Here is a 27019-nt window from a genome sequence, read left to right on the forward strand (position 1 = left end):
GCCTGTGCGGCAGCCAAGATATATTCCTGCTTAAGCCAAAGTTGAATGTCTTTGAAATCCATGGAGTTTAAATATCTTGGACATCTTTGAACCTGCCAAATATGTGGGGATTAGGACCCGGAGACTTTGAAGGGGTAAAAAGAAAAAAAAACACAGTCTCTGGGGTGGGTGGGGGCAAGAGTGGAGAGAAGCAGCAGAGGGGATTGTTTAGCTCCAGGCTGTACCTGGAAACTCAGACTGACCTTTGACCCGTGGAAGCTCTTGCTCTTCTTTGGGTCGGAGAGGGCGGACGTCAGTGAGCTGTTGGGGAGCGTAGGCAGCTTCAGGTGCTGGCCAAACAGGGAGGTAGAGCCCTCCTGCATTACCATCACCTGCCAGAGGAACAGCAAGACACAAGACAAAATGATGAGAGGCTTCTTTGGTTTAGGCACCGAATGGCTATTCTTCAGTTTACACATTCCAATGTAATTTCAATGATTAACCAAATACAGAACTCTTTAATAAATCAATTTGTTAGTGACAAACACAAGCATTTTCCAGCAGAACATCACTTATTCAGGCCTAACCCATAATAAAATATGCAGTGATGCAACAATATTCAAGATTTATGTTTTCTTTTATGATACCTACAATGAAACCTGCATAAACTGCAAATTACATAGCACAGGGTGTTTTGGAATACATGTGTGTGCATGCTTCATATTATTAAGAGACTCTTCCAATGTCTCTTTTCCCAACATATTCAGATTAAAACCAATGTAACTTACAAAAACTAAAATTCTTGGCTATTTCAAGTGGTCCAGTATGAGCTAAGAGTAGGTTTTTGTTAGACTGAAGGAAGACTTAAGACGGCTAATGGATTAGCGCATTGCCATCTTCAATGCCAAGAGCAGCAAATGTCTACAAAGCGCACATTCAAACACCTAAAATTGCCTGTTATTGCTGGAATCTCTTGCAGCCATTACATGGCTAGTGTGATGGCCAGAATGTGCTAGTAAAGGAAAGACAACACAGCTGCTTCAATGGGCCTATATGTGAGTGTAGGCTTGCGGTGTAGCGGGGTGCATGAGGATGAAGATCCCAGCCAGGAAAAAAGTCAAAGTGTACATATAAGTTATGGTCAATGCATATGCCTGATAAGCATGTTTCACCCATTGCCGCCCCAAAAAATGTCAGAAATCTTACTTTTGAGTCTCCTGAACTTCGTTTGTGAGGATCCCGTTGCTGTTAAGAACAGAGAGAAAGTATGACTCAGACAGTGATCATATACAGCTGAGCTCTATAACATCCTAACCGGACCAAAGGAATTCAGCTTTGCCAAAGAGTCACTCTTTAATTAAACTGTGTGCCTGTTGCCAAAACTGTTCACTTCCTTTGAAAACCCTCTAAGCCAATGTACGGTTCGTGGATGTCGTCATGCACAAAGCAATAAATCATTGGTGCGCTGCTGGAATAGGGAGGAGTGCGGCACGCCGGGAGAAGAAATATCTTCATGACATTGTACATTGTACGGCACCAAGGCCATGCACCTTTAAGTAATGAGAATCTCCCCCTGACAACTAGGAATGCGGGTTTCGACATGGTCTATGTAAGCACTTGAGTCTTCCTCGAGGCTAAGAAGGGGGTGGAGGGGAAAGTAAATACAGAGCACTTAGCTCCAGTCATAAAACCTCCAGACTGCAGGGGTCCTCTGGCTGGGGGCCAACAGACCGCCTGCACCCGACACTGAGGTAGCAACCGGAGGTAAACCGATACCAGTTTATCACAAATGTTAAAGAGTATGGAGTACTTTATTGAGCAGATCGGCCGATACGAGTACCGATCCGAGCGCTGCTCAATTTACAGTTATTCATGCTGCCTAGTAAGGGCCTTTATTGTGTTTATTCATTTGATCAGATTATGCACTGGACAATTGTAGAAGAATCCTCAATCATATAAAATGATGATGAATGATGATTTTTTTTTTTAATACTGGCCATATTATTATTCATTGTTGGACTCTCAAAAATAGCTTATTCAGAATAAGTTAACAGATAGAAACAGCTTATTCAGAATAGGATAACAGATAAACAACAGTGCGGCGCCTAATAAAACAGAATGGCATTTATCCTGTATAGCCGAGGTTCCTCCACTAAGCAATAGCTGCTCTGCCTATGAACTTCACAAATAGCAGCAATTCAGCATTTTCACGTCAGGAGACATTTTTCCTCCCACCAGATAAGTTTTATATTGCGCCAAAGCTCATATCATCAAAGTCCTGATATCATGACAGCTTCATTTGCCGACTGAAGTACTTGGAATCCAGATACTACAGACACCATTGGTGCAGCTCTGGTAGCAACATACAACCCAACCAGACTCAGATCAGTTCACCAAAGTTATTAACCATCATAACTTAAGCCCTCTTGTCAGTCCACAGGTATGACTGGCATGAGCAGCATGACGCTCTATATCAGTTAAGGTCCAGGCCATTCTGTCACTTAGATGTCTTTGAGGACTTTCATCCCATCCTATCAACAAAACTCTATCCCTTGGACTAAGAATTTCAAATGCATCTAAGACTACAGAACAAGTGTAAGGAGTGTCAGTTACTCAGTTACAAAAAAACTTAGTACTATATAACACTATGGACTATTAACACAGCTATTTGAGCAGCTGTGGGGTACAAATGAGGTAGCCTTATAGGTAAAACTTGGTATACATCATGATAGGCTACCAAAATTGTACAATACTGAATTAGATTTGATTCATTAATGATCTAATATCTATGAGTTTGTACCCTGCTTTATGCATGCAGAAGTTAGAGAAGCATCAAACAACTACTATTGAGGTGCCCTTAAGCAAGGCATTAAAACCAAGTAAACTGGCCCAGTGGCCAACAGTAGAAGACTGTGGTTGTACTAGGCAGCTGGAAAAGAGCATGGAGCTCAGTCAACTTTCTCTGAAGGTTAAAAAGAGTTGATCCTGCTTTAGGAGCTGCAGTGCAAGCCGTCTGTGTTGCATTAAGAAACGTCACTCACTCTCCACAGCTCCCTACTCCCACCTCTAGATGCCCCCGGCCCCTTCCCTCCTCCTACCCCTCCGGCATTCAGCAGCTTCCTGCGAAACTCCTCCGTCGGGTTGTTGAAGGTGAGCTTCTCGCAGCGCAGGTGATTGACAGGCGGGTGGCCGTCCAGGTGGAGGAACAGGTCGTAGTCGAAGCGAACTTTCTTCGGTTCTTCCTGAGGGCAGCGGTGGTCCGCCCATAGAGGGAAAACAGGAGAAACAGTCAAAATCCCGGTCCGTCAGGACTTTGCCATCGTCTCCTCTTTTTATCAACACCATTACATTGCATGACACACAGTCCATTTTCATTCCCTTTTCTCTCACGTTTGTTCATAACACACGGTTCAACCTTAGCTGAAAGTACAAACATGGACTCAAGCAGAGGTGAAAGAATTGAGTGAAACGTTAATTTTTACCTTATTTAAAAAAACAAAAACAAAAAAAAAAAATCAATATAGTTTGTGGGTTGCTCCGAAGAATAGTTAAATGTACCTTATTTCTGAAGTAAACTTCAATGGGCAAGATGAAGCCGGCGTATCCAGACTCCTCCACTTTGTAGGGTGGATCCTTGCACACTGCAATGAAAGAGAAAATTAGCTATTCACTTGGATTATATAAAGAAAAAGCCATCAACCTTCAAATCAAGGTGACTGACGAACATAAAACCTGGCACAATGTGAGCAAATTAATTCAGTTCTATAAAGTGCAAAGCAGCTGCAGTCACCCTGATCACTCTTGAGTGTGTGTGAGCAGTGGGTGTGTATTAGTGGTGTGCGCTGGGGGGGGGGGGGTCTTTCATGAACACTAACACTCCATAATCAAGACCATTTTATTATGACATTTAACATTTGTGAAAATTGAAGCCTAGCCCTAATAAACACCATCCACAGACAGACCCGAGTCTGAAAGTAGCTCACTTTGCCTATAAAAATCAGGGGCGAAAAAATGCATGAAAGCATATCTGACTGTTTCCTTTGCTCCAGAAAGTCCTTCAACGTGAAACCTATCGCTGCCAGTGAATGTACCGAGTCGCTAAAGCTGGAGCTCTGCTCTCATGGGATCTCATTAAGGACAAGTCCCATTTCCATCGCCCATCTTGACGCATCAATACCAAAAATGTGTGGCTTAAATTAGAGCCAGAGATCTCAAAGCTTGGGAATCCGAGCGGCTCTCCGCGAGAGTAGTCTCGTCTTCCCAACAGGCCTTTCCAGACAAACAACATGTACTGGAGCTCAGGTGTTGCTCCCTGGAGATGTTTGTTTGCCGGCCTTCATCCCTTAGGACTTTGCAGAACGAGTACCAATTAAGTCCATGTCTGTTGTGAATGTGTTTGCTGATAGAACGGCTAAAAGCAGACGCCTCGCATCTAGCTTTGTGTTCACAATTCTTACCTTTCGTTCCTCAAAAAACCACTCAAAAATTCTATTTGCCAACTGGACAGTTACATTGCCGATCAAACTTGGCATCGCTGACTGAAAGGAGGCTGATGGTGCCTGGGTGATTTAAAAGCCATTTCATGTTTAATTGAAGTCTTGAAGGGAACTCTAATTTAATTTATCGCTAATTATTCATTAGGGTGGGACCAATATGAATCTTTGAAGGCTGGCAATGACACAGAAATCTATAGACCATTATTTTTAGACCATTTTAAACCATTTATCTTTAAATTCATTCAAGTACTTAAGTTTCCCCAAGTAAACAACATTCTCAGATGCTCTAGTCGGATTTATAAGCAACCACAGTGAAACGTGAATATGAAACGCCAGGATTTGTTTAGCTCCTTGCAATGACAAGAATTTGTGTGAAAAATGTTTTGTGGTGAAAAAAATGCCTTCTCCTTTTGCTGATCTAGGTTCCTCTCCAAACACATGATCACACAAGTATCACTCTTAGAATGGCCGTTTGTTCATCACTTTTGGGAGTTAAAGAGGAATTTTCCTCTGCATGTTACAATCTCAATAAATCACATGAATCGATGTTTTATGTTACAAGTGAAGTAGATCCCTGTGTGGACACAGCATGGCAATGGAGAACCAACAAGGAATATGAAACGGATCACAAAGGGAAGAAAGCCTGGGTCCCCAATGTCCTCTTCGGTGTGCCAGTGATTTTTAAGCATGCCATATCGTGTTGAAAACCTGTGTTCCGGCGATGCCAGAGAACTTGGAAGCGTCCCAAAGTCATCCTCAGCACCGACAAGGCCTTGGCACCTCTGCTACCATCACCACAGGAAGCCACGGTCTCTCATATTACAACCCCCCCCCCCCCCCCCCCCCCCCCCATCAGGGAGTAGGACTGACTGACGGGCGGGTCGGCTACGCTGGGGTCGACCTCACCGCTGGGGCCACGCCGTCCAGAACCCAATAACGCTGAACAAATATTATGGGTCATGACTAATTGTGCGACTGGGTCAGGTTCAATTACACACAGCTAAAAGACTCCATTCACCGCAAGTGTCTTTACGTAGACCATTGCTGAGAAGGAGATGTGCATCATATCTCGATGATGGCAGCACCTCTATAGCCTGCTGTTTTATCAACCGTTTAAAAAAAAAAACATTTTGGGGATGCCTTTCCAAACAGCAAAAAAACCCAAATGCTGGCTTTATTAATACATGAACTAAAAGTCTATCTTTCCTTCTCCAGACACGTCAAGTAACAGTTACAAAGAGAGGAAAACAATGAGTTTTATCAAGAGACGAAATGAACCCAGCGAATGTGAAGGAGGAGTCGCTGCAGCGTTTTGGCCGTGGTTCAGTGGTTCAGGTTGAAAAGGTCGCTGTTATATAAAGGAGCGTTTGAGAGGCAGAGATGCACGGTACACTCATTGACCTGCAACAGAAAACTTGTCAATAATTACGGGACGGAGGCCTTGCCTTTTATTGAGAAGGGCTCAAGGCACCCCGACCCTCGTCCCCCTCCCCCCCTCCTAACCTCCCCCTTGGTTTAAACCAAGATGCCAATCATAGAACAATGCCAGTCACAATGTATTTGCCCTTTCCGAGGAGACTGGTTTGTAATGAGGCCAAGCCAGACGACAGGCTCGGCCGTAAAACAAAAGGAGAAGTTTGGAGAAAATAAAATTCTTGAGAGTCTTGCGGCTCGAATTTGAACTCCGTCCGCTCACTGATTTCCTGTTGGTCCCTCTTCATCATAATGGAACCACTCATCTCACTGTCATCCAACAAATGACTAGCATTTGTACCCGAAATGTCTAACTCAACCACTTTATTAGATGCAAAAACCTCCAAATTCATTTCAAGAGAATAACCGATTCCTGAAAGCAATGAATAAAATACCCCCATTATCTATCCATTTACCCACTACAGCCCAGTTTCCATGATTTAAGCGTACAAAAGAGACTCTCAGCAAGCAAATGCCTCCGTGAAGTCCGTGTAAAAGGAAAAGGCTTCATCTCTACCTTTATGGGTAGCAGCTCCACAGGCAACGGTGACATTCAGAGGAAATAGAGCAGTAGAGGGCTGGTAACTGACTGGTCAAGACATTGAGGGTAATGATGCCTGCTTGTAGGAAACTCTTCTGCAGCCAGCACTGCTTTTACTACACAATAATAAGGTCTGCAAGTCAGTATAACGGTGAAAAAAAACAAAAACGGTTCCGAGTATTACATTCCACACCACGACATCATCTCTTGTTACCTCACTGTCCGAATGTTTGAGCTCTGCTACCTTTTAAAAAACGCATTCATTCCAATGAAAAAAGCAAATTCAGCCCAAGCTTTTAATGGAGCTTTTCACTTTTCAGCAAATCAAGGTCTTCGGCGGTGACTCAGCGGGTCACTCACTACAATGTCCATGACTCAGCTACTGCATTAGAAGCACTGGATATTAAAACAACCACTGAGCACCTGAAAAGAAATGCTAACGAGCAACAGTGCCCCAGTGTGCATTCTTTAAATCAGATGTCCCAGCCTGTTGAATCACTTCCTGAATAAACACAGATATTCCTCACATTCCCTGGTTACGTTAAAAGGGAAATTCTGGGTTTTAATAGTGTCTTGGTATTAGTGTATTGGTCTACAGCAGCAGCACATCCACTCTGAGCAGAATGTGATAATGCATACTTCCTGAAACAAACCGCATAGTAGTCTTGAAAACATTCAGTAGTCCTACTATGAGCTGCTCTGCCTACGGTGGGTGGTGATTAGCACCTCAGTAGCGATGAGCTCTCTGGCTGAATGAACACAGTCCCTAAAACACAACCTCACACCGCGGCGGTTTCCACGGTCCACACGGGAACCCCGCCGACCCGACCCACCTCGCGCTAATCAGCTAAGAACGAGACCCCAGAACACAAGTTCGGGACTAATCTCCTACGATTAAAGACGAGATCACGAAGAAACATCCGAGTTTGTTTGCAAGTCACCTCGCTGAGTGAGAGGCGCAACAGGTGGCGGGTTTGGGGCAGTTTGAGGTTGGAGGTAGGTTGGGGAGGATGTTCGGCCTACGCATCAGATCTGATCATTTATTTTCGGTCAAGCTGCGGCTGACCCGTCCTGACATAACGAACCTTTCGCAAAATTGGTTTTCTGATAATTGATCTCATACATGGTCTGACCCTGCGCTCACCACTGACCTGTGAAGACGGTCCTACAACAGGCAGAGATTACAGCAAAAATGCTAATCTCAGCATTTTCTCACACACACACACACACACACACACACACAGAAGGCCTTCATGTGGTGCTCCACACAGCTAATGAATGCACCAACACTAATGCCATCTAAACGCACTTAATATTTGCCCCCATTAACGTTTTATTGTAGGGATGCCCCGATAATGTTTTTTGACGCCGATTGCCGATCGTCTATGAGCCATATCTGCCGATACCGATCGGCCATAGATAGTTTTTTTGTTTTGTTATAGCAGCTGGTATAGCAGTATTATAGGTCAGTTTCCATTTTACATAAATTTCATCCATCAAATTGAGTCGTGGTTAAAAAGTATCCACATTTTCTTTTTTTCTACCTCAATATTTACTTGATCATTATGTAAACAAAACCATGTGCGTTCTAGGTAGCGTATTAAAGCGCAACATGATTTAGTGAGATAAACGAAGCACAAGACTCAGACTGTTGCCACTTGCCTGTGTTGTTGAGTCGAGTTAAATAAATGGAGACACCCTCCGAAGATATATATCCGTTTCAGTCTTTGTTTTTGTATAAGTGAATGTTCTTAAGAGAGAGAGAAACTAGACTTTTCAGTTGCCTCTCCGCTGTTAGGGTCTCGACCGTCGTCCAGTACGACGTGGACAGCGGTGCAGAGTGCAGACCATTATGTAAACAAACGCACATGGCATGCGATGAATTGATGCATTAAATAAGCAGAGAATTAAATGAGGGGAAGTAGCGGGCGTGACGGACTGTGACGTTACTGGTTGTCCATGAAGATTTGTGTTTTTAATTAACATGTAGCCTAAAGAAATATGAATTCAAGAAGTTCAAGAAGAGAAATGGCTCACGTGTTCGTCATCGATCGGTTTTTGCAATCGGCGACTATAAAGCATTATCGGAATTCTCCGATCTCATATTTATACTGAATATCGGCTGATTCTGATTGCTGGCCGATCCATCGTGGCATCCCTATTTTATTGCCTTGACTGAAAACATAGATGGCAAAATTAGTATTTGCCAATTGGCATACTGAGAAAAAGATTCTCAGACACAATTCTACATACAAATTGTAGAAAAAAAAAAAAAAAAAAAAAAAAAACTATAATAGAGAGGTCATGTATATCAGTACAAAAGCGTGAGACTGGAGGAAGCACCCAGTATCTCTTTTTCAGGCACTTGAGTGTCTAACTAGAATAAACTAATGAGCTAATGACTATTATACTCCCATAGATTATTACTACTAACACAGTTTCAATGCTTGACGACTTGTTTTATTTATTATTATTATTTTCCCATCACATTTTTAGGATTTCAGTGTCACTGCTGTCACACTGTGACAGGGCCAAGCTCTTGTTTATAAGGCCAATCTACCACCACCGAGCAAGAAGTGTCAAGAGTGGGGAAAACACTTGACAGGGGCTCATTTCTCACAAACAACTGTGCAAAGGAGAGATGGGGGGGAGGATGACAAGAAATTATACATCACTCCTCTAAGTGAGCCACACCATATGTGCATCCTAGACTAAAACCACATAGGTGTGAAGCCACACCCACCTCAAGGGACAAACCACAGATGGGAAGGAGGAGGGGAGGAGGAGGGGGTTAAACAAAACGGGGATGCTCCGTGTTCCTGATGCCAGAGGCGTCATGGTAGCAGGTCTCAGACAAACAACACACTCAGTGGGACGAGGCGTCGCCGGCAGACTCCCGTACCTCCCTCGAGATTCACTGTGTGTGTGTTTGATATGACATTTGCTGCTGCGTCTTCTCGAGAGGTCTTTCCGAAAATCCCCGATTACAAAATGCGTCTCCCACTCTTATAAAAAGGGAGTGATCGCCTACTGCTTGGCTCCTCATGCTTCTTGTGTAATGTCGGTGCCAAATCATGGCCATGCTAGCAGACGTGTCTTGTGTGTGTGCATGTTTAAGTGTGTACTGCTGATGCTATTGGTTGACATTCTGCTACTGAAAAACATACAAATGTTCTAAAATTGTGTATTTTGTACACAACATATAGGCAAAAAAGATCAGTCCTCAGCATCAACTAACAAATTTCATACTGGCACAGCGCTACTTAAAGGACAATTCCAGCATGATTTGAGGTTTTGCTCATTTTTTACATTTTCCATCCCTTTAATGTTGTGTGTTGTGTTGTGATTAATTGTGACAGTTTTTACATGCATGTGCTTAAAGAAATCTGTTTAATTTGGTCAGTAAAGGTAATCCATCACTGTGAATGAGGGGCCGCCAATTGCTGCCTTTTTGAGAAGTTGCATCAGGACGCTAATATCAGGCGAAAGAGTTCCATTTTGAAAGAAGATTCGATCACTGTTTGATCGACACTAAACATAAGGAATACTTGAAATTGTGAAAGTGATGAATTAATACTGACAAACTTGTGGCCCATGTGCCTGTTCTGGAACTCTTAGCCATGGAAATATGAATAATCCTGGTTTTCGAAAGCTAAAGAATGTCTCAACTAGGACAGTTTTGTTAGTGAAAAACTGTGGTGTCTATACCAGCATAGAAGAGAATAGAAGGGGTTTGGGTGTTAAATTGGCTGCAATGACAAAGCCAGGCTGGCCATGCTGAGGCACCACATAAAGCCTCTTTTTGAAACAGGAAAAATCCTGGACATTTTCATATAAAGAAATGTCTCTATCAAGGATTGCTATAACACAATAGTGATTCAACCTACAGTATATCCATTTCATGAAAGCTTTTCCATTTGCCATTGTAAACACTCTGTCTGGTAGCTCTTTGCTGGGAAAAATCCTGTCGCACAGGAAGTGATGCATTTCACATTTCTGGTTTGTTTGGAATAAATAGAAGAACTGGGTAGTTAGCATTAGCAGTGATAGCCACCATGGCTGAACAGACAAAGAAAAGAGCGCCACCTACAGAAATTCAAACTTCATCATCATCATCTGTTATCAGTGAAGTAGCACACCTCAACTTAGTAAGGTTAATAAAAAAAAAAAAACATCAAATCCAAGTCAGATTCAGGTATTTCTTAAACTGTTCCACTCAGGCTGCGGAGCAAAACTGAACTTGGCCTTTGATAGTCAACAAAATTCATGGTGGATTCCCGCCAGTTATTTTCAAAGAAAAGGGGACTAGTCCTCGCCTGCATTAAAATCTCTATGAGGGTGGGAAAGAAATGGTGGCCAGTCATACAGTCTGCCACATATTTCTACAACGCTTCAAATAGGAAGCCTGCAGGATAGTTGTACTCAAAACTATTGCAAAATGCATCACATTAGCACATCTCACTGTTTCGCTCATGTAATCTATTAGAACAGGTTATAAAATGAATAGGGATATCCTGAAAATGTATGTGCTGTAAACAGGCGTTACCCACCAACACTTATAGCAGTGAGGTGCATGGTATAGCAGGAGGCGAGTCGCACCATCATGTCTGCAGTGTAGAATAATTTTAAATTGCAGACAGAAAGCAGCCCAACAGCTATGTGTAATGCTTGCAATGCAAGCATTTCAAGGGGCGGCAGCTACAGAGCTGCTTTCAATTTCAAAAAGTCAAGTATTGAGCTCATCTTTCCTAGCTTGGTTTGATTTACTGATTTTAGATTGATCAGAGTGATGCTTGTACTACACATTTGTTCAATTTAAAAAGAGACAAAAATATCAGGACTCGATATCAGCAGATAGTCAATATTGAATGACTCGGATCGGAGACAAAAAGACAAAAGTTGATCAGGACATCCCTAAAAACGACTGTCATCAGTAGGGATGGGAATTGATAAGATTTTATTGATACCAATGCCATTATCGATTCTGCTTATCGGTCCGGTTCTTTATCGATTCCCTTATTGATTCCCGTTCAATTTTCTGTGTGGAAAAAAAAGCAGGCCTACACAGGTTTTCAGCCTCAACGCAGCTGTTTTATTATTGCTTGAGTCTGAACACAGTGTAGAATGTCTGCCTAATAACATTTGAACATGTTCAAATAAATGACAATGCTCCTTTTCTTAAAATGATATAACTTGGAAAACAAATAAGATGGTTAGATGGTTACCCTAAGATGTTTCAACATATTGCTGGTGTTTCCACCCTTTAAGGCTGCGTTCACACAGCGTTTTTTCCCCAACCGCAAGCGCCCTTTTCTCATTAAAAGCAACGGGAAGCGGCCGCAAGGCGCACAAAAGGCGGCCGCTCCCGAAAAGCGCTGCAGCCGACGTTTTTTTCGTCAGAGCGGAGCGCTTTCAAAAGTTGATAAATGTTCAACTTTTCAGAAAAGCGCCGGGTGACGTGAACCAACTCCTTGTTGCAAGTTTCCAGCAGCGTAGACGCAGAGTTTGACGTCATGACGCATGAGTTTTTGCAATGCACATGCGCAACTGTCAGAAAAACATGCCGGCATCGATAAAAGCAATTGATAACCTCGGAGGCATACGATTCCGATGGATCAGACAATTTGGAACCAGTTCTCAACTGGAACCGGTTCTCGATTCCCATCCCTAGTCATCAGTGACCAGAAATCTGTCTCCATCATGCTCTTCACCCATAAAGCATGAGGGAATGCCACAAGCTCCACAACATCTTGACATCCTGGTTTTGAATGCGGTTTCATGCTAGTTGTCTACTCATACTGCCTTAGTATCTAGTATGACATCCAATGCATGGAATACAAAAAGAAGCACCCCCCCCCCCCATTCCCTTCATACAGAAGAATAGTTTCCCAATAGAATAACACTATGCTGCAACTGGTGCCAGCAGGGTTAACTCACCTCTACTTTTCTAAATTTCAAAAAGACAAAACTAGCAAACAAAACACTACCGTTATTTAAAATCATATAGCCATGACGGCCAAAAATAGCATGACTATTGGAGTGTGACTCAAATCTAAAAAGGCAGTGACAGCCACGTTGATTCATGACAGGTCGGGCCAGACAGAAAATGGTAAGCATACAGAAAAATCTGATGAATTGGAAGGGAAAACCCCCTGTCTGTGGCCAGAAATCAGCTCATGTATTTTCCTTGACATTATTATTCAGCTTGTGGTTTGCGGGGGATGTATGACAATCAAGTTCCCGGTAATATTTAGGGTTACGCTTCTCTGTGTTTGACAAACTTGACGACAGCTGCTGTGGGATTGGTAGCCCACAGAACTATGGCTAGGAGTTTGTTTCAAGGCTATAGACTGAAAAAATCCATAAAATACACGATGGCTTATAGTGTTAACTGGCATTTTGAAGCTCCTTGGGATTAGGACAATATGTTCATCCTAATACAAAATAACTAGGCCAAACTTGATTTTCCTTAGCATCAGCACTACAGCCTAAGCAACAGAGGATCAGTCTTCTTCTCCCGCAACAGGAATTTATCATTACACCACTGAGGAACAAATGGAGAGGTGGGTAAAAATGGAGGAGATAACAGTTGATGTCAGTCGTGGCATAAGTTTCACCTTTGGGCTTAATAAAATGAGAGGCCTACGGGTGCGAGAGTCCCTCGACTAAAACGTCCCAGCTTTGGTTTCTGGAGGTGCCGTAAAAAAAAGAAAAGAAAAAAAAAGACAAATGTTTTATGGCAGGCGCGAGTGGGGAGAAGGGAGTCAAAGACCTGCCAACAGACAGCCCATATAAACCATGCTTCAATAAACCACTTCCTCCACCCTCCTTTCATTGACAAAACCAGGGGAGAGTGAGCATTTACAGCTCAGTTCCTGTTTTTCGGCGGCGGCAGCTACCCCCGTCTATCTGCCCCCCCCCCCCCCCTCCCCTCCCCTCCCCTTCCCCTTCTCCTTTCATGCCCGCAGCAGCAGCCTGCAGTTTTCATGGCTCTGGCTCTTTGTGCTCCACCTATACAAGTAGGTATGATTTCTGCAGAATCGTAAAACAATTACTGGCAAATTCCTGCAGCTCTTTGATTTCTGGCCAGAAGCTGAAAGGGGGAGGAGGAGGAGGAGGAGGAAGAAGAAGAAGAGGGGCCTTACAGTAGTTAGTGGTGGGGGTGAAGTTTTAAGGTGCTGGTGGGGGTCGAGAAACAAGCCCTTTTGTCCAGTGCCAGGAACAAGTAAGATCTGCCTCTGACGGCATTTTCTAGAAGACTAGGAAGAGTAGAAAGAACCATGGTTCATATTCACCAACTGATCAAATGAACTACTCAAAGTCACAAGGAAGCAGCATTTCGACAGCATCTTGCTTCTGTAATTCAATGCATTTCCAATTGAAATAGAGAGCCTAAGTCCCTCCCCTTCCGCTGTCCCCCATGGGACCTTATTTTGGAAAAAATATGTACGGTTGTCAACGGCGAGAGACAAATAATTGTTTGCTCCCGTTTGAATTGTGCTATGAATTACACATATGATGTTTTGTCAATTTAAAAGATAATTTTGAAAGAAAGTCGCAGTTTGTCATAAAACAGTAAAGTAACGTTTATGTTGTGTGAAACCGCTCAGTGAACTACATCTGTTTCACACAATATACGTCACCAACACGGAACGAAACATACGAAACACACAGGCATCGCGTTAACGTTAGCCCCCACTGTACTAAAACTATCCTAAACCAGTTTAAATCCGTTCTTACTGTCTACCTTCCAGGTTGTGTATAATACTCCTGCTATCTGAGAGGGACTTAGCTTCAGCGGCTCTGGGTAGTTGGTGGAGAGAGAAAGTTATGACGTCACTTATGCGACTTTTGGGTGTGTAGTCTTTCTAATTACGTATTTTCACAGTCTATAACTTCAACAGTTTTACGACAAACTGCGACTTTCTTGACTTGCAAAATTATCTTTTAAATTGACAAAACATCATATGTGTAATTCATGGCACAATTCAAACGGGATCAAACAATTATTTGTCTCTCGCTGTTGACTACCGTACATATTTTTTCCGAAATAAGGTCCCATGGTGGTTCCACCGGAAGGGGAGGGACTTAGGCTCTCTATAGGAGATGGCTGTTGGGGCGGGACATCATGACTGCTCAGAAGTGTTCAAACGTTCAAGAATGCTTTTCACATAATCTTGAGCTTCACAATTTCTGGATTTTTCAAATGAATAAATTCCAGCCACCGGGACGCAACCATGGTGTCTTAGGAAAGGACACCGTTTTCACCGCCGTACCATGTTGCCACTCTGTCACTTTAAACGCTGTAAAGTTGAAGGCGTCCTGGTAGCTCAGTGGCCTAAGGCGCGTACCATGTAAACGTGACATCTTTTCTGTCTCTCTCTGTCTAATAAAGGCGAATATGCCAAAAATTTTATATGTTGCAGGTTTTATATGATGTGAGGGGCGGAGCGAGAGTTATTCAAAAAATCTGTGATGGTATTACTGGTTGGAATTTCTATGTCCGCCCACTGGTACACGACGAAGCCACCACTAAAAATTTGTAAAAGTAATGTGACTTTGCAATCCATGATTGCAATGAGTGAAACTACATTGACTTTAAAAACTGTGGTAGCACAGTGTTGTTGGAACTAAATATTGAATTCATGCACCGACAGTTATAAAATCACCTTGCTACTTCCTGATATGTGGATGTATAGCGCATCAGCCAGTTGGTTGATGCTCGTTTGACTTCTACCATACTGTCTGGTGTATGAGCGCACACTATATTTCCCTTGCAGGGCTCTGTGCCAGCTAAACAGTGCAGACCGTAATTCCCCTTAGCACTGTACATGGCAAAAATCCTTATATGCAAATGAATGAACAAACAAACACACACAGGGCTCTGTGTGTGTGTTTGTTCATTCATTTACATATAAGGCTCTTCTAGAGGTACTCCTCCCAAACACCTAATAATACAAGAAAGTAAAACAATTGTACATCTTTTGGCATTTATTGTTACATAGATGCACGTGATGATATGGAGAATTAGCCAACAAAGAGGAAAAGCTTTATATTTAGCTCTACATCACTGATAATGGGTCACTGTCAGTTCTGTTATAGTATTGTAGTAATTACCTAATCTCCCCTCCTCCTCTCCTTGCTCTCTTAGTTGTTATTTTTGGTGTCTTCTTTCTTTCCATAAGTAGTTGTAGCATCAATACGTAATGAAGATTGATTGGCAGACTTTCTGCTGATAATAACTTTATTTGTATAGCACGTTTCTAAAAACAAGGTTTACAAAGTGCTTTACATACAATAAAACATAAAGACAGTGAGGTAAAAGTACCACAATGAAATATTTGATATTTAGAAAACTACTGAAGAAAAAACTAAAAGTTTCCTACTCTTGTCCTGCAGCTTTGGAATGGCAGACATTTCCTGTGGCAAAAAGTCATATTAGTACTGTTTGTGTTTTATGAACTGCACATGAGACGTTATTGCAGGCAATCTGGCTCTCAGCTGGGCAGTCAGCTGATTGATTAAAGAGCGCAACAGGCATCGCACCGCTTCCACCTGCTACTGAAATATTACTACTGTTTTGGTTGTTTTGCTCATGTGTGTTTGAAGTATTAATGCTCTGCTCTGTGGTGTATTTGCCTTAATTAGAAGAAAACTCTTGCTCTGTTTGGACTAGATAGGTAACCGTTGGGGTGCGGTCACCTTGGTCCTTGCGAAACACTGATAACCGGAGAATACCGTTGGACAGGAGAGGGGCAGCGCTCAGGCTGCTGTGATAAGGAACTGAATATAACCAGCAGCAAGCAGAAGCCTGCTCCACAACAGCCTTTGTGGAGCCACTGCTCCCATTGGAGCTGGGGCCTTCTGACCTACACAACCAATGAGGAGACGTCTGCTGCCTTTTCTTCTGCTTGGCAAATTACTGCGCTATCGGATGGCCACACTGCTCCAATAGTCAAATGAAGTTAAGTGGTGTTTTTTCTAGGGTTTGACTGATGCATCAGCTTGCCGATATAACAGGCTGATATAGGCCTTTTATTAAAAAGGCTCCGACATAATGGAGGTTCCGCCTCTTCAGTGTGTAAAACCTGCTGTGAACCTGCCTCACCCTGCCTTAAGGAGCTGCTAACCCACCTAAAACTATTTCATACAGTTTCTTTTTTTTTTTTTTTTTTAAACAAAGAACAGCAGGTCATCATGGGTGTTACAATGTCAGATCACAGTACATTTTTCTACATACATCTTGATATACAATATCACATTTTTCTCAATGGTGTATATATATAATCAATTTTTCCCAGTACTCAATACATTTTTCTAATTTAAGCCTTAAAATAAATGTGAGTCTTTCCATACAGTATATTTCATTTATAATCCCCAGCCATTGGTCCCCTGTCGGAGGATCAACCTGTAACCATTTACGAGTTATGGCTTTCCTACTACTTGCCAAAAGTATCTTTAATAAGTATTTATCTTTGTGTAGAACAGTTTCTGGTATTTTTCCTAGGTATAGTGTAATGAATGAGTAGCCTAACTCCACTCCCATTATCTTATCGATCTCAGCTGCCACCTCTTGCCAATATGGTTGTATTTTCGGGCACGCCCAAAAAATATGGAAATGGTCAACCATTGAGGTTCCACATTGCCTCCAACAAATATTTCATACAGTTTCAATGGAGAGTTTTAGTGTCCCATGATGGTCTAAATGCAGGCTTTTCCTCCATGACAAGAATACAACTCTGAGGGAAAACCCTAATACTTGGATTTGTTTTTGCATGAAAATGGTCAAATTTAAAGATATTGAATATCGGCACTGAATATCTGCGATTGGCATCAGTTTGAGAAAAAAAACATATGAGTCAAACCCTAGTTCCCCCTCCCCCTCAGTGTCTCATGTTTTCACTTTGGCACCAGCAGAAAAGAAACGGCTTTGGCAGCAACGAAACAAATTCCCTAAAATTTGCACTATGACACTTGCCTCTGGAACCGCCGTTGAGCACTACTGCCTGCCTGTTAAAAATAGTAAGGAAATTCAGAAAAAAAAAGTATTTTACTCGACACGCACAGGGTGAAACTGCAGCATAACTACCCTGATTCCAAAGACAGACGATATTTGAGAATCCTTAACACTTGTGCCAGAACACAAGTGAAAGCAATGCAGGCCTCTGCTCTTCAGGAAAAAAAAAATCTTCTTTCATGTCAAAACACTGTGACCGAATAGAAAATTTGCGGGGTATTCTAGCTGCCTAAAAGGGAGGAGGTGGGGTGCGGCAAAGAAAGAACTTAATGGGTTTCCTAGGAAGAAGTCGGAGTGGCCAAAAGCTTTTTCCCCCAAATATCAAGAGCTAGAAATGAAATGGAAATGTAAAGACGCACCAATAAGAGACAAGGAGGGACTCGTTCAGCCCCGGGGCTTGGAATAGACGTATTTCAACTGTGTGCACATGCATGCAATTGAAAGGTAGGGGAACATCATTCAAGGGGCCACAGTTGCCTTTTGTTGGCTATTTAATGCACTCTGTTAATAAAAAAAATAGTCCAATATTCCTTTCACTTGTGGAACAGTAAGCTCCCTACTACCCATGACTGTTCTTTGGACTAGATCTGCATGATTTAACCAGCTTAAAATGTATCCTCCATTGTAAAACATCACCAATATTATACTAAAGGAGGTAAGGAGGTAAATCCAGTATTACTTGCATCTGGATGACTTTTTAAAGACAAAAATGACCACACGTACAGTAAACTCTCCTTTATCTCGGGCGCTGATATCAGTATCATCAGAGCTCAGTGAGCTCACATTAGCGAACCCGCAGCAAAGAGGAAAGGAATGCATTGCAGCTTCGGAGACATATTTCAGCCCCGGGGGATACGGTATCTTATGTGTAGGTCACTGCAGTGACTTGACTTATGTGGTATGTGCACAAAAGCCACAAATGAGCGATCGGGAAGCCCGAAGAAAGGATGAGGAAAAGTTAAAAGGTTTCATGCGAGAGCTCCGCGGAGCCCAGGAGACGGCCACAGGCGAACATGTTGGCCCAATCATTAAGACATCAATCTGTGTGTGTGTGTGTGTGTGTGTGTGTATATTCACCATAAGGGGCTTATACTTTAGCCAATCTGGTTAACAGAAAGCGCTTTGGTCTTCTGTTTAGAACATATGTGATGTTCAAGGCATTCCAGGAGTTATTTTGTGATGAAGTGTTGCAGTTTACTTTTTTTGGTGTACCTACTTTGCCTCATCTACTTCTACATCAGTTAGTGATTTTCTACATTTCCCAGAATGCCTTTCAACAACCCCCAGAGAAGGGGTGTGAACTCTCCTACACACCTGAATATCCAGGTGTGCAAAGGTTTTATTGTTTATATCCAAAATAGCTTGAAAGCATGATCGTTCAGCTATGGGTTACAAACGTCTATGGTCATGGTCGAACCTTGTGGCTGCATTGCGTTCTGGTCTATTGAGGCTGCTGTCAGTGGAAAAATTAGTATCTCTGCAGCTTCTACAATGGATTTCTCCCTGTATGATTGTTGAAGTGAGTCTAGAAAGAAGCCCTCGCTCTTTGATTTTGAGGGACTGACACTAAAACTTGACGTTTACCGCTGATGTTTTAGATCCTGAAACATTTTCTGCTATCAAACTCCATTGTAGATGTGCAGGAAATATGTGGCTGTTACGTCATCTCGTCTACATTTGGCCAATTATCCACAGGAATAAGAAAACTAAACCACAAAACCCAGAAAAGGTGGATTTTTCCTTCAACAAAAAGCTCTTTGCTCTTCAAAAAAAAAAAAAAAAAAACACCTCAATCAACTCTCCTGTACCTTGCCTGCACTGAACAGACCACAAATCTCTGGCCCTTTTCAACAAGCTCCCCCATTTCTTTCCCATTACACTGTCTTACATCTTTCCATAAAAGTGCCAATCCCCTGAAATATCACAAACACCTTTGAAGAGACGCCATCTCCAGAGTGGATTAAATGGCGGCCGAGGCACCAAACGAGGTGCTTAAGCAGCGTGAGCCGTCGCCGCCTACTGCCAAAATAGCACCCCTTTGCCGGTTTCGAGGGGGGACTCCTTCACTGCCGCTTGTGGAGACGGCATCGCCATTTGGCCCATCGCCATGGCGACGGCTCAACGCCGGCCCGTTAACCGCGCGGCAATAATGAAGCGCCGCGGCGACTTCACTGACTGCTGCGTCATTAATCTTAATGTGTGTCTGGCAGCTTCTCGGGAAGCGGCGCAACAAATCACGGGAGAGTGTGGGAGGAACGCCAGTGGGAAGGGCCCCCGAGTCTCTCTTTTATCGCTTTCCCCACTCAAATGGCTTTCTGTGTTTGACAGCATTGTGTGTGCGAAAATTCATGAACGTGATGACATGTGGATAAGGGGGAAAAAAAAGGAAACAGCTGATGTGGAGCGACGGTCTGAAACCCTATCGAGTGTTTGCCAGCGTGCCACATGAGCCTACCTGTCGTCAGCGTCTTTACAGCTGGGGAGCAAAGCGACGCCGACGCAAATCTAATCAATAGACGTCTCTTAAAATTAAACTTTCAAATGAGCAAAGTGGCAGTGATGGATTTTATTGTGTCTTTAAATCTCTCTCTGATCTCTGGTCCGCATAAACTCTTTCCTGCTGCCATCCTGGCTGCAGAATCGCGGATGCGAGGTTCACGCACCCAACCTTCCATTTGTCAAAGCATTACTGTCAGCCCTTGCAGCGGTTAGTGCAGGGGAGATCCAGGTAGAGACATCAACAGATTGGGCTTTTATTTAAACCTCTTTAGGATTCAGTTTCTTCGTTTCTCGTCTTTAAAAAGGATAAGATGAAACATTGCCAGTAGCTTGTAACAAAGCTCTCAATAAATATATAAATCTAGAGCATGCAGTGACAGAAAAAAAAAAGAAAAAAAGAATCAGACATGAAGTCATCGAACAACATTTAGCCCTGATGTACTGTCAGAGCTGCCTCTGACAAGGCAGGTGAAGTGGGGGAGAGGTAAAAATGGCCGACCGTGTTCCAGTCCATTTAGTTTGAGATGGGGCTCTTTCCTCCCTGCGTCGTCCCACTCCTCACACTAAATATCAGGTTTCCAAGGCTACACAGCAGGCGGCCAATCACGGCCATTTTCCTAATACTCCGCAAATATTCCCGCCGGCCGCGCGGCTGAAAGATTGCGAGATTTCCACCTAGGCAATCGAAACAGCGAGACAGTTACGACTCAATTCGTCCTGACGGAGATTTATTCCGCGCTCGCGACATGTTTTAAATGCCTCCCGTTTAAGACGAGGAGGGACGGCGGCTTAAACTGTGTGCAAGACGGATATTCAGAGCAAGGTGAGTGAAAGGCTTCCTTTTCAAGTGAGGAGAGAATAATCCTCAACAGCTGCAAAACGGACTAAATTAAACACTCCGGCCAGAAAGAGGGAGAAGAAAAGAGTGTGTGTGCATCCTTGGCGCTGACCCTGAGACTTCCTGTGTGTGTGTGTGTGTGTGTGTAGCCAGCTGTGCCCTTGTTGGACCACTCAGCAAGACTGTTAGTATCCACAGTGTCAAACACAAGCCTGGCTATGCAACAACACTGTATCTTCAAAGTTCTCCTGCTTGGGATGGGCCATATCAGTTTTTTCATGCTATTGTCTCCGTATTTCACAGGAATTTACAGTTTTATCACAATACTGTAATAATGTGTAAAGACGGCAAGTCAGTCATAATGCCTTGTTTCTATCACTGTAGAAGCTTAATTCCTGCTACATCATCATCATGAGTTTTTTGACCTTACTACTAATGGTGCTGTTACACAATACAGTTAAAGTAATAATCTGTGACATTTTGATATAAATCAATGTCTGTTTTGCTACTCTTTAGTGCCAATTGATATAACTCAATAGTGATTCAACCTATATCCAGTTCATGAAAGCTTTAACATTTGCTGTTCTAAACACCTGGTGTCTGGCAGCTCTTTCCTGGGAAAAATCCTCTGCCGCACAGGAAGTGATGCGTTTTGCGTTTCCGGAAAAAAGAAAATCCAAGCTCCACCCACACTGTTTGATTGACAGGTGATCTCTGGGAAGTGCAGTGCAGAAACACCACAGCAATGAGCGCTGAGCACCAAAGATGGAGACCAAACAAAAAAAACAATCTCGCCGATTACCACTTTAATAAACAGCATAGCACACATAATTGTATTTTAATAGAAAACGGAATGTTAATGATATCAAGATATTGAATATGTTACCGTGTGAGTAGTCAGAGGCAAAGCCCATTAAAGCTCAGAGAAGGACGGCTACCTCCCGAGATGCAAAATAATGAGTTCCACTGTTTATCTTGTAAAGCCTGGGTCACACTACCAGACCGCTGCTCACATTGTCCAGACTAAACTTGAGTGAACGCTCGCCACCCTGTCAGGAAGCTGTTCACACAAGGCAACAGGTTAAGTATGAAGACGAGGGATCACACGCTACCAATTCTGTCATTCAAAAACGTATTCCCTTTTGTCCAGAACAGCTCACTGTAAATACAATTACAAAAGAGGCGTTCTATGGTTTCTTGTTCCATAGGTACGGACGCTACAGATTACATTTAGCCTACATCACAAATATATTTTGAAGTGACATCATTACAAGGATAACACTGATGAAGTATTTTGTATGAACTTCTTTCACTTAATTTGCAATTGCACACATATGCAGATTGACCCAGTTTATACTATTGGAGTTGGGAATCTTACTGACAAACTACGTTAGTGAGTGGACGTTGTTGTTGTTAACGTGACTTCTCTTCAGGTTCATTCTCTTTTTTTCCCCCTTGAGCTAAACTCCCATTGGCTGTTGTCAGTATTGCTCTCTGATTTCAGTCTTGGACTGCTTCACACAACACCAGCACGGACTCATAAAATCGGAAAAAATCTTGTTGGGTTCCGACTAGCCTGGAATCATCGGGAGTCTTGAAACTACTGTAGGATAATCTGACTGACCGACCCCCTTCTCTGGGGGTTGTCAAAAAGCATTCTGGGAGATGTGGGGAGATGTAAGTAGAAGTAGACGAGGCAGGTTGAGGGAAAGTGGGTACAGCAAAGAAAAGCTAATTAGAACACTTCACAGAACAACTCCTGGAATGCATTGAAAATCACATAAATGATATCTTGACAGTGTAAGAGTATCCGAGGGGGAATTATTCCTTTTAAGATAACTATTTATTCTCGGCATTCTTGCCTCAACAGATGAGCCGTGGTAGAGAAGACCAACGTCCAAATCAGCACTTAGCCTAAACCATCATTTTACCTGTTCTAACCAAGCCAAGAGTTTGTGAATGTCAAAATCTAACATTAGACAGAGGATTTTGCAGTTTCACATCCACTCAATGTAGGCTAAACAACTTGACAAGATTGAACAAGATTGGGCCAGTTGGCAACGTTTTTGTAAAAGTGCTAGATTCTCCTGAGCAGCTTGAACAAATGAAACCTCACAGTAATTTCTTCTGATCTATTACACTTAGGCTTTGTTTTAACTAGAAACCCTCAAAGGCCTTTGAAGACCTAATAGATAAGGAAGTACTTTGGCTCGCAATTTGTCACCATGTAAAAACACATGAGTCCCACAGACTTCATAGGGATTGGAGAGGATCTCATGGCATGTGTCATCCCGTCAGACTTATTGAGGGTTAAGTATCCTCCTGCTGGGCTTTAGGCCATATTCTCCGAGCCGCACATTACATTCATCAAGCTCGGGTTGGAGGAAGAGAAGGATGTGGCGCGCGCAAGCCAAAACTCATTTGGTATACCTTGTAATCAAAGGCCTTTTAGAAGGTGCTTTAAGCTTTTAAGGTTCCGTATCAGCAGATAGGGAATTTGATTTATGGACTGCTTGGAGGCATTAGGGAAAAATGAATATGGCAGGAGATTTCCAGTGTGCAGCCCGTCTCGCGGCACATCTTTTTTCAGATCTCTCGTCAACGTTCAAGTCCGTCAATTCCCTGGGCTGTTCATAAATCACGGGGCAAAGGTGATAAATATGTACCTTTGCTAACCGCATTTGTCTTTCGGCTCCGTCAGGTGTTCCCGCCGGGCCGGGAAGATCATTTTCACATGTCTCAGGAATTCGCCGTGAACGTTCTCGCCGATGGGGGGGGACTTGGAGGCATCGGGCATAAGCAACACTTTATGAACTCATTGGTTAAAATTCCCCTCTATTTATTTATGAGTGTATGTTCACACCGAAGTGGGACAACAGGGTTTCTTGTTGACCCACATTGAAGCGTACAGTTTCCTAAGGCTATTTGTGTATGTATCCTTTAGTCAAGAGGCTGTCAGACTTTATGGCGTACATCATCACATTTGTAGGTAGAATCTCACTATGGGATAAGTACAAACTGATGGAACCCAGTCTGATAAACTAACGATTGGTAAGGATGCTACTGTGTCTCATTGCTCAAGGCTGACTTGTTTGTTTCACTGTATATAAGCTGTATACTAACCCTATTCTCCAGAGAACAACCTGACCGCTAGTGTGTTGTGTACTTCTCTCCATGCTGCATGAATAAACCTTTAGAGACCAAAGAACAAAGTTTGTCATCACTCAAAGAACCTAGGAAGGTAAGCAATAATCTTAACGACAAGGCGTTTGCGTCTATGGCCCACAACTGGACAAGCACTCTAGAGAGGAAAGATTCAAAAGCATTTCCTATTCTATCCATAATTTACATTCAACAATTTTCCAAGTGCAGCAAAATGTAGAAAACAACCTACAATATCTAGGGATTCTTTCAAGCAAGTGCCGTTTTGTTTTTTCAAAATGCAATGCTGATTTCTCCACTGAGCGAAAAGATTTCTCAGAATAATTTGTGACCATTGCATAGTAATTCATAATCTGTCTCCAGGCACCACAAAGACCCGATTCAAAAGCCGCCTTTTTTTTTTGTTTTTAGAAGCGGGGGCGGGGCGGGATACAGTCAACCATGTAGTACAAAAGTATTCCAGGGCAAGCGAACAAGGACCAGGAGGAGGAGGCATGGTTTCTAGTTGCCTTTGAGTCGAGTCAACCATCCAATTCATGTGGTGATTCAATCCCTGGCAACAGATAACTTGTCCAAATCTGTTCTAATATGATGTTCAATACTAAAAATGATGGAGGCTGAAAGACAGATAAAGTGGATGAGAAGTCAGTTATGTGAAAAAGCACATTGAGTCTCTCACAGACATTATCAAACAACCAATTCATAATTAATGTCATGACACCAACCTGTACACCTACATAACTGGAGAAATTCATACACTTTTTAAAAAGGGAACGATTTGAGTTTCATGATATGGATAATAAAAGGGGGCTCTTACAACAGATTGGGGTTCGACTGATGTTGATTTTTGAAGACATATAAAGTTGCCAATAACTAAAACTTTGCAGAATTGTATTCTTGTCAGGGTGGAAAAGCCGCTGCAACAGCATTTAGACCATCATGGGACACTAAAACTCTCCATTGAAATGCAGACTAATGAAATTCTTTTAGGGTTAGCAGCTCTTTAAGGCAGTGACCCACCTCATCTATTCAATGGTAGGGAAAATCTGGGATATACAGTACATTACTGCAGAAAATCCAATGTCATGTCCGGTTTTCCAGACTGTTTCTCTGTAGCTGTGATAGAGAGGAACCTCCATTATATCAGAGGTGGATGACACTGACTGATATCTGATATTTAGCTAATAAAAGGCCAATATTGGCAAACCGATTGGTCTTAACTTGCAACAGACAACATACAAAATCCAAATGTGACAACTTGTCCCACTTCTCACAGAAGTGAGAAACTAATTATTGCACAGCAGAGCAATCTTAGAATTGTTCTCAATAAACTGAATATTCTCCTGCAGTCCTGTGTAATTACACTATGACAGGGTCTCTCCGGCGAGGCGTCCGCCTTGGCACGCCGCCCGGTGCTTGTCGAGCCGAACAACCCTCAAATTCACCAGAGGCTGAAGGGGGTCAAAAATTCCCAACCAGCAAATATTTTAATTGATCCCTTCCTTGCCAGACGCTCCATCAGGACCCCCTTTACCTCGCACACCCAAGCAGGCTAGACCACAAAGACTCTCTTTGGCCTTTTTCCACATCAGTGGAAGTAGTATTAACCCTATGTAGGCTACAGCCCCATGTGTGCACATAGGCAGTGTGTGTGTATATGCAGATACATCCGTTTGCAGCGGGTGAACTCTAAGCAGTTCAAGATAAAAATCAATTATCAGTAAGATCTTCACCTCACCGACTTCATATGTTGCAATGCTTCCAGTTCAGGTTTATTGGCTTGCGTGGCTGTGTGCAGAAGTCAACCAACACCAAGTAAATATCCAGACAAGTTCGACTTGTCCCTCCTTTATTTACACCATGCATCCATGCAACTTGAGCCCCCAAATCAAACGGCTCTTACACACAACGCTGGTCCGTTCAGTGACCTAATATCTAATAGCAAAGTCAAGGGATAGGAGTAACAAAATGAAGAGGTCTCCATTGAGCTGCTCTACTGCACTACTGGCTTTCATCATCACTTATGAGACCCTTCCACATAAAATCAGATTGATCACCAGCAACATCACCCTTATGAAACTTATGATACTTCAGCAATCACCATAAGGAAAGTCTCTTTTCTCTTGCCCGCCCCCCTCCCCCCTCCACAGGGAGGTCAGAGGTCAGGGTCAGCTAGACAACGGCACCACTAGAGCTGGTAGGGATTCAGTGTCTTGCTCAAGGACACTTCAGCAGTTTCAAATATGACAAATTCAGGTTAAAACAAAGTGACCAAGCCTTACCTCTTTTTGGTCTAGGGAAGCTTTCGTGCAGGTGAAAAACAACCTTTTCCACGAAGTGCTGAATGTTGCTGTGCTCTGGTCCTCGAACAAACACCATCCAGTCGTGGGTAAAGCCTTCCACAGTGGGTTTCTTTCTGACCTGGGCACGGTGACCAAGTTCTAGTTTCACCTGAACAGCACCCTGTGGAAAGTTCAGATAATAATTCCATCAAATAGACTAGTCCCAAAATGAAATTTCGGTGACTGCTCGGATTCACCCAAACTAAAAAAAAAGGTGTAAAATGGAGTGACAGTACTTATAATATACCGATACGTGTATTTTCATTTAGCACAGAATGTCAACTGGATTTAGGAATTTAGGATTGAGAGTCAAGAACACACCATGCCAATCTTATGAGGTTAAAAAGTGAATAATTTAAGCGCCGCAATTAAGTAAATCCTTCTGTGGTTTTGATATGCTTTCACGCCACGTTTTACATCAGCTCTAGCCTCGATACGCTGCGTTCTCTCCTGCACGGAGAGAACGTCACGCCAAACTCCATTCAAAAATATTGCAATTCACTGTGGTATTATTTAATGGAAATGTATACACCTGGTAGAACAGGACTCAACACCTTCTACCAATCGTAAAGGTCTGCTGGTTAATTCGGCCTATATCGGACACACCAAGCAGCGCGCACTTCAATAAAATCCCAAGTTTTAGAATTAGTTCACGCTGCTCGCCATCTCCCA

The 27019-nt window shown here is 42.8% G+C and overlaps 1 protein-coding gene across 1 annotated transcript in view; it reads right to left on the reverse strand.

Annotated features, from left to right (window-relative positions):
* mllt3 (MLLT3 super elongation complex subunit) overlaps positions 1-27019 on the reverse strand; it is a 45401-nt gene that overhangs the window by 17897 nt on the left and 485 nt on the right. Inside the window, exons 2-6 of the mRNA XM_071926047.2 lie at positions 26288-26468; positions 3538-3620; positions 3078-3221; positions 1186-1224; positions 243-371 (exon numbers count right to left, since the gene is read on the reverse strand). Coding sequence (XP_071782148.1) covers positions 243-371; positions 1186-1224; positions 3078-3221; positions 3538-3620; positions 26288-26468 — 576 coding nt within the window. The remainder of the gene's footprint in view (positions 1-242; positions 372-1185; positions 1225-3077; positions 3222-3537; positions 3621-26287; positions 26469-27019) is intronic.

Source organism: Centroberyx gerrardi, chromosome 23 (assembly GCF_048128805.1).
Source record: "Centroberyx gerrardi isolate f3 chromosome 23, fCenGer3.hap1.cur.20231027, whole genome shotgun sequence".
Lineage (NCBI taxonomy): Eukaryota > Metazoa > Chordata > Actinopteri > Beryciformes > Berycidae > Centroberyx > Centroberyx gerrardi.